The 8,611-nt window shown below is 42.1% G+C and overlaps 1 protein-coding gene across 2 annotated transcripts in view; it reads left to right on the top strand.

Annotated features, from left to right (window-relative positions):
- The window catches only part of ITPR2 (inositol 1,4,5-trisphosphate receptor type 2), a 206,391-nt gene that overhangs the window by 39,863 nt on the left and 157,917 nt on the right, over positions 1–8,611 (top strand). For both annotated transcript variants that reach the window (XM_027898520.1, XM_027898521.1), the window contains 2 exons: positions 30–174; positions 787–937. In XM_027898520.1, the coding sequence (XP_027754321.1) occupies positions 30–174; positions 787–937 (296 nt within the window). The remainder of the gene's footprint in view (positions 1–29; positions 175–786; positions 938–8,611) is intronic.

Consider the following 8,611-nt stretch of genomic DNA (forward strand, 5'->3'; position numbering starts at 1 on the left):
TTCCTTTTTTTCTGTGCCTTGCACTGTAGGTATGATTCCTTCACTGACTCTTCGAGGAACGAAATGAAGACCAAGTTTGCACTAACTATGGAATTTGTAGAAGAGTACTTGAAAGAAGTTGTGAATCAGCCCTTTCCTTTTGGAGACAAAGAGAAAAATAAACTTACATTTGAGGTACTTCTCAGCTATCTACATCCTACTTATCGTTTCAGATAAGTCGAGATATTTCAAAATAAAGGCAGTTGCAGAATAAATGTTGGTGCAAAATAGCCCGAAGAAGCACCAGTTCCTAATTTCAGTGTTCTTGGTGATGACTGTTACTGCAGAAAATTATATTCTTGTCTGCTGTCAAACAGCTGTATTTTTCCAGCCCTTCCCACCTTCTCTTGAGGTGGTTGCATTTCAGTGGAGGGAGAAGGGATATGTGGGGGGATGAATGGCCATATTCTCTTTCTTCCTGCATTAGGGAAATAACATGTAAAGATTCTTCAGTATAAGTAAGCACTATTGTCTCTGCAAGATATTACACTGAAGAAAATAACCTAATCCTGTGGTTTAAGCATTGTGTGAAATTCCTGACAGAAACTTTAGATAGGCCTAAATTTTCTAGATTCAAATAACATTGAATAAAGGGGAAATTTTAAATCAGTGGGGAGAACTGTGCTAATTTGAGTGGACTTGAGATCTGAACCTTTGTGGAAGCTGCTGTGTGAAACGTGGACTGCACAGCTGAACACCACAAAGGTTGCCAACACTTCCTTCATTTTTGATTTCTTTTTCTCACAGGTGGTACATCTGGCTCGAAACCTCATATACTTTGGCTTTTATAGTTTTAGTGAGCTCCTCAGACTGACCCGGACGCTGCTGGCAATCCTGGATATCGTTCAGGTTCCTATATCGTCCTACTTCGAAAGGCTGAGCAAGTTTCAGGATGGAGGTGAGAAAAGCAGAAAAAAATCTGTTCTTCCAGTGTGCAATTAGCTTTTTTTTCAGGTTGGAAATAATTTAGGTTGGAAATAATAGCATCTCATTACTCTTTCAAGGTTGTTTATTCACACATAACCCACCTACAGGAACGTATTGTGGGGTAAACTGAGAAGGTTGGGTAAAAAGGAACCTTCGTGACTTGTGGTCACGGCCTTGGTGCTGCTGCTCCTTTGCTTATTTGCCACCGAACTTTCAGATTTGGTTCTGAGCCTCAGTGTTCCTTGCAGTGAACATCCCAAGCAAGCTCCAACAGCATCTGCCTGGGCACAGTGGCACAAATGTTTATCAGTCGTCTTAGCAGTTCCCTGAAAGGGAGAATAAGATGTCACTGGTGCCCCAGTTGAAGAAGTACCCAAAGGAAGGATCCTCTGCATGTGTTGGTCAGTTTAGAATATCCTTTCTTTAACCCCAGGACTATCCTGTGTGACCCACTGCCTTTTCTTCCATGGCTTTCAGCTGGGTTGAAGAATGAGCGTGCCAGGAAGGTGCTGAAACTCAGCAGTTTAGTTTTCCTGTCTGTGTGGAAGAGAGGTGTGGGCTGAGGATCCAGGAGACTGACTCATGGCACCTCTTGTGTTAATATGTAGCTGGTGTTGCCAGCTAGCTGGCTCACAGCACCAAAATGGATGAGCTGTCTTGTTTGAAACAATTCTTTTGTATTTTCTCTGGGAGGCGTTTTCCCAGCTTTTGAGTTTTTCCAATCATCTTTCTGCTCAGTCACTCCCACAGATGCCCTGCAGGAATGGACCATCCTTCATAATGCTTTCCTCCTTTGAGGTTCATGCATTTTGGAGAAGTTTAGACTGTCAGTGTCATCTCTGAGCCCAAGAAGTTTTATGCTTGGTTCTCTTATCTTCCCTCCATCACTGCCAGCAGACTTTCCTGCAAACCTCTGGAAGTCTTTTCTGCAATGCAGCGCACACCAAGTCCTGCTGGAGCTGGCTGCAGTCCCTCCACAGCTCTAGAGGGAAGGACTGTATGTTCAGGCACTTGGAATTATGTTGTGCTTTTTTGTCCCTGAAAGACTGCATTGCAGACTCTCTTCTTAAATGTCTCTGGACACAGTTTGGCTCCAGACACGCTTTTGGCAACATGACCCATGTAGATGTGGTTCTTCTGTTGAGTTCTCCCTCTGCCCAAGTCCTTAATCCTGATTATAGATCTCATTCAATGTTTTTACTCACGTTCATTACCCATAAAATTGTGTTTCATCCTTAATTCCCTTCTATTTCTGTTGAAGGGTTTCCCTCCTCTTTCACACGGATATTCTCTCTGTTAGAAAACTGAGTTGTTGGAACTTGTTTTATTGGTTACCTGTCTTGGTATTTTATTGTCTCTTTGAACTTACAATACTGGTCTCTTAGGCCATTAAAAAGGACTAAAGTAGAAATTAATTAAGTGTGGGGTTTTTTTTGAGGTTTTGGAAAACGTGTTGGCATTTTCTAAAATCAGAATGGTCTGTTGGTTTTTTTTTTCTTTAAAGTATTTTGTTATTCATAACTTCCATAAAATACAGACAGATGGATCGTTCCCTGCCCTCCTTCAGGATGATGGGAACCCTCCTTTCAGTCAGGTAGGGGTGAGAGTGGTTTCTTGCCTTTAAAGAAGGTCAGAACTCACTCTTCCATACCCCTCCAGACTGCAGCAGATCCAATACTTACAACATTGGAGGTGTCCCTCCAACACATTTATGCTCCTGGAATGTGCACGTTTACACAGCTTCTATTTTTAAGGAAAATTACCTTCCTGGAGTTGCAAAACTCTTTACACTGGTGTTCTTTAAACAAACAAACAGAAAGGTGAGATTGTATCTGTTGTGATTTTGTGTGTACACTGCAGGTGGATGGAAATAAATGTTTAAGTTTGAGAGTTTATAAAAACTCTGAGGTTTTGTTTGGGGTTTTATGTTTGTTTGTTGGTTGGGTTTTTTCCTCTTTTTTGCACCCAGTCAATGATCACAAATGTCTGGGCATTAGATTAAATCAGTAGGAGCACATATTTCATTCTTTGAGCTTAGAGCTTTGAAGTGTAGCTCCAAACTCCAGTTTTGACAAACACTGACAGCCAATCATGATGCCTGAGATTGGTTATTGGTCTAAAGAAATATGTTTAAATTTTATCAAGCATTAGGGGTGTGATCCTGTAACTCTGATGTGGGAAAGTGCTACTGAATACCAGCTTAGGTATTCTGTATATTTTAATTTTCATTGCTGTCATATTGTAAATTTGCATAGAATAATATTAAATGTATATTTAACTGTGATATTTTGTTGATAAACATGCCAATTCAGAAATGCAGTTATTTTCAGATTCTAGGAGAAGAGACTTGAAAGGGGACTTGACCAAATGGAAAAGCCATGTAATTCCTGTCCTTCAGCTGCAGTAGATAGAAGGTGGTATTCCCACAGAAGAATTTTGGTTAGGATTTAGGTATTTCCCATGACAGGTCTTGCCTTTTCCTCTGTTAAAAAGCAGTGATTTCCATGGGAAAATCAATGCTGAATAAATTTGGGAACAGATAGGTTATACTTTCCATTACTGCCATTGACTTGTTCCGGCTCAGGAACAACAAGAACTTCCAACATCTGGTTCCTGGAATTTGAATTTATAGGGAACTGCTGAGGTTCATTCTTGACTGGTTCGACCAGTTCAAAGAGCTGTAGTCAGGATTTTGGGAAACACATCAGTGATGGGTGGAAGAATGCGGTGAGTCTTGGCTGTGGGAAGCCTGCCTGGAGTTTTGCACCTCAAAGTTGAAACAACCAGATGTTCAACCAGCTTACCTGGAGCCTTCCTCCATGTTTAATATTTATTTCTTAAATAAACCCACTTATTTCAGTAACGCTGCTTGCTAAGTAAGGAATTACATGTGACAAGTGTTGAACTGTTGAAGCAAATTTGCAAAATTGGATGTATTTTTAGGCTTAGTTGCACGAAGACTTAATTAACCTTTTACCTTAAGATGTCATTTTCTGTGATTTGCTTAAGTTTTGAGCCACCTCGGTGGCTGAGGGTAGTCCTTGATATTTTGTGTGAGTTTTTCTCTATTTTGGTTCTGAAAAGGTTCTGAAAAGATCATGGAATCGTAGTGTGATTTGGGTTGGAAGGGACTTTAAAGATCACCTCATTCCAACCTCTTGCCATGGGCAGGGACACCTTCCACTAGCCCAGGTTACTCCAAGCCCCATCCAACCTGGCCTGGAACATTTCCAGGGATGGGGCAGCCACAGCCAACCTGTGCCAGGGCCCCCCCACCCTCACAGGGAAGAATTTCTTCCTAATACCCAATCTACACCTACTCTCTGTCAGTTTGAAGCCATTCCCCCTTGTCCTGTTGATTCTCATATTAATGTAAATGTTATGCCTTGCTTGCTTTAAAAAGCTTGATTTTAATGCCACTGTCAGTTCCTTCACCCAGAATTAAATCAGCACGCATGTAGTTTTCAGGTGTGACCTTATTTGACGGAGACAGATTGGGGAAAGTTGGCTGGAAACATTTTGTGAGAAAAAGATGCTGGAAAAAGTAATGATGTGTATTTTTGGAAATGCTTCTTACCTAGATTGCATCCTAAAAATGAATTGACTTGAAAATGTTGCAACCAGGTTCTTTTTTGTTTCAGTCAGTGTGTCTTAACTTTGAATAATTTTCATGGCTATTTGAAGCTTTTTTCTGTTCCTTTCCCCCTCTTCCCTTTTTTTTTTTTTTTTTTTTTTTTTTTTTTTTTTTTTTTTTTTTTTTTTTTTTTTTTTTTTTTTTTTTTTTTTTTTTTTTTTTTTTTTTTTTTTTGGTTTTTTTTAGAATCTAAAAAGAAATAAATATGGGGTTTACAAAATATACTACTTTTATCCTAAAGAGGCATTTTTTTTCCTTAAGGACAAAGGGAGGACTTCATTTAGTAGTTCTGTCATTCTGGCACCTTTAAAGAACATTATAATCTCTTGCAGTTTTAATTAAAAGGTAAAAATTATTGCTTTCCTAGTAAGTGCACCCTGCTGTATCATTCCAGAGTAAGGAACCAATCTGCCTTGTCCAATACTGCTGATTTAACCCCTGTGAGTTAAAATGCACATCTTCCTCTGGGTGCTGTTTGATCTTTCAAATAGCTGGTTTTAGTCAAACCATGCAACTACACCATGTGTCAGGTCTGAAAGATGAAGCAACGTGGTAGGAGAGGTGGGTGAGCCACAGGTTTGCCATGTGGCTCAGTGCTGTTTGGTTGTTTGGGAATGAGAATAAGGACATGCAAGGAAATACAATCCTTGAATTTAAGCTGCATGTGTCTTGGGATGCAGGTCACAGGGCTGGGAGTCAATTGAAAAAGCCCTCAGTGGTGCAGACTCTTATCTGCAGGCTAAGTCTGTCCCTCAGGAGCTCTGTCTAAATGGCTACAATTTTCCTGAGGCAGAGTCCACTGATAGCAGTGAGAGCCTTTTGGTTCCCTTTGCTCAGTCTTGAAAAAAACCCCAGTTTTAAAAACTACCTATAATAAGCTCAAACTGCTCCTGATTCTCAAGTGAAATGTGTTGCTCATGAAACGAAGTGCATGGAATTCATCATGAAAAGTGTGTGTTGTGCTGCAAGCTTTCATAGAACAGAGTCACAAGAATGGCCTGGGTTGGAAGAGATGTGAAAGATCGTCTTGTTCCAACCCCCCTGCCGTGGCAGGGACCCCTTTTGCTAGACCAGACAAATTCCAGGAGCTCAGTCCCTCAGCTCCAAATGAGCAAGAAGTTGGGCAGCATTTTCTTCCAGCCCTCTTGGCTGCAAGCAGAGGTGCACAGTGCTTAGAAGCACCAGTAAGACCGCTAGGACAGGGCTGAGAACAAGGTTGGACCTGCCTTTTCTCTGGTTCCAAGAAGGACCAGGTTCCATCCATGACTATTAGAAATGACTGTGCTGTTTCTCAGCCTCGTCTCCCAGCTGCTCTTTTGTCTAGTTAACAATTGGAAATATCTTCTTGAGGCATACTTTGATTAGCAGAGCTAATGAGGCAGTGGCTGTCTGGCAGACTGGAGCAGTGACTTAAACCAGTGGTTTATGAGAAAAGGAGGGTTACAAGAGGGAAAAAAGGATTTAACCCTTAGGAAAGTCACAGATGTCTGCAGAGCACTGTCAGACCAAAGGGGAGGTCATTCTGAGAGCTTAATTCTGTGGCATGAACCATTTCTCTTTCCCCCTTATTCTCTCCCTCATCATGAGCCCTGTGCATTAATGTGATTCCAGAGGCCATCGCTCTTCTAGGAATCAATATCCCTCTTGCAGATGTAGCTCAGCCAGAAGTCTTGATTCCCATGCTTTTTACCTTCAAGGCTGGCACACTGATGGATGTTGGTTTGGTTTGGTTTGGTTTTTTTTTTCCTTTGCCTCGTGTCCATGGTTGACACTGCTTTGTGGTTTTGGGGAGGGGCAAAATCAACAGAACCTGCAGAACTTCACGAGGAGGTGAAGTTTGATGGAGTTTCACCATGGCTGGGCAGCAGTGAGTTTGTGCACCAGAAGGGAAGGCAGCTCAGTGGAGGCTGGAGAGGCCAGATTCACTCAAGGAGGGGGTAGCAAATGTATGTGCATTGCATATTTCAGGGTTTTTTTCCTTTGTTTTTCCTCATTATTTCTGAGGACTATAAAGTGTAGAAGTGACACCTCGCCATGTGTCCTTAATGCCATGCATTAGGTTTTCTGGGAGGCTTACCTGAGGGGTCAGCTAGTTATTAAGGGATGAAAAATGGTTTAGTGAAGACATAAAGTGTGATTCTTGACCTGTTTATGGTAGGTTCTGAAATCTTTATGAACAAATTCTGTAGGAAAACCTGTAAAAATTAATACCTCTTTCACAAACAGAGCCGTGAGGCTTAATGCTTCTGGCAAATAATATACAGCTCTAAAGGGCTCGAAATAAAATGTGTTCCTTTAGGTGCTGAAGTATGGTTATTATGTGTCTTAAAAATGGCTGTAACTTTTCATGCAGAAAAATTAAACTGCACGAAGCAATGCGGCCAAATCAAAGAAATGTGGAGCTAAAGCTGCCACGGGGTTTTTAATTTTGCTCTTCGTAACCAGCGACGTTGCTGCACACGCTGCTCCCTGCTGGAGGATCCCCAAGGACTGGTGGTGGTGTGTGTTTAGGATGACACTGAAGCTTTGGGAAGCTTGTGGTGCAGCAATAGTTTAGGTCTGACTGAAAGCCACGGCTGCTTGGAGTTTTGTTGTTCCAAGTGCTGCATTAAAACCTGGTTGAACACGCAGTGTCCAAGGCCAGGCTGGATGGGGCTCTGAGGAAGGTGGAAGGTGTCCCTGCCCATGGCAGGGGGTTGGAACTGGGTGATCTTTAAGGTCCCTTCCAACCCAAACCCCGCAGTCTCTGATTCTCTATGGCAGCTCCAATTTAGGTACTTAATTGCCAGGAGCACTGAGCACCCAGCTTTTCCCATCCCTAATGAAGCTTCTGAGTATTAAAATCCTTTTGAAAATACAGGGACTCTTCACAATTCTGAGGAGGGAGATGAGCCCTATGGAAAACTGTTGGAGCTAAAAACAGCTTTGAAAACTGATTCCTGGCAATCCATCTTTGACCCCTCTGTGTTGAGGAAGGCTGAACAGCAATGGGAGTAAGAACGTACCACACAGTTCTCTGCACTTTGTGTGAAGTGCCCCAAATTCTGTGGGCCCTGGAGCCCAAACTGAGGATCCTGCACAGCAATTGGCTGGGAACAATTTGAAGAAAAGGCATGGATTGCCAGCTGCCTTTGACAGTTGTTTTTCCTACTGAAGATGGTATTTTGTCACTTACCATCCATACTGCATTGCACAGCAGATTGTTGTTTACTTTTCCATTCTGCTTTTAGAATCTTTTTTTTTTTGCAACCAGTAAATGACTTATCAAGAAAATATGTTTATGTAGAAAATGAAGTGTCAAATTATCCACTGTTTCGATTACTTGGGTGGTTGTTATTTTTTTCCCATAATTGACTCCTCTGAAAAGCCTTTCTTCTCAGAGAGGTCGTTGTGTTGTCAATCGTGCCAAATTGTATGAGATTATGTGCTACAGTTTTGTGACAGAAACTGATACTCATTAGGAAGTTGTGATCACCGTAATGAAAAGTAATGAAAAGGAGAGGCACAGTTGTCTTTCTGAAACATGACAAGCATTCTCTTCTTTCCTGTTCTTTCAGTGTCTGCCAATCTGCAGCTCCTTCAAATTACCACTTAGGCAGAGTGATTTCTTTATGACTAACCTTGTGAGACTGTACATTCAGCGGGAGACCTTCCTTAACGGGCCCACTGCTTAGGGAAGGCTCTTGGCATCTGGCTTGTCTTGGCAGAGGGGAAGGGAAAACTGGGAAAAAAAAAAAGATTCACGGAGGTTGCCTTGCGCTGTTTCCCTCTGTTGGTCAGTCCCAGCTCTGAGCACTTCTGCCGTGGTTTGCCGGTGAGGGAGGTGGTTGGTTGCACACACCAACACTGTGACATTGCAGTGACCATTGTCATGTTAAGGGTGGCAGTGCCACGTGAAGGCACAGCTCAGGCTTCTCTAGCAAAGTGCACACAAAAGCAATCAGGGTTCTCATCTGCTTGCTCCCTCTCCTGATTTAGCTCAGTTAACCAGCTGAGGCGGTAAGTTAATTT

This window comes from Empidonax traillii, unplaced genomic scaffold (assembly GCF_003031625.1).
Source record: "Empidonax traillii isolate 1590-97213 ecotype Southwest subspecies unplaced genomic scaffold, ASM303162v1 scaffold601:size890739, whole genome shotgun sequence".
Classification (NCBI taxonomy): domain Eukaryota; kingdom Metazoa; phylum Chordata; class Aves; order Passeriformes; family Tyrannidae; genus Empidonax; species Empidonax traillii.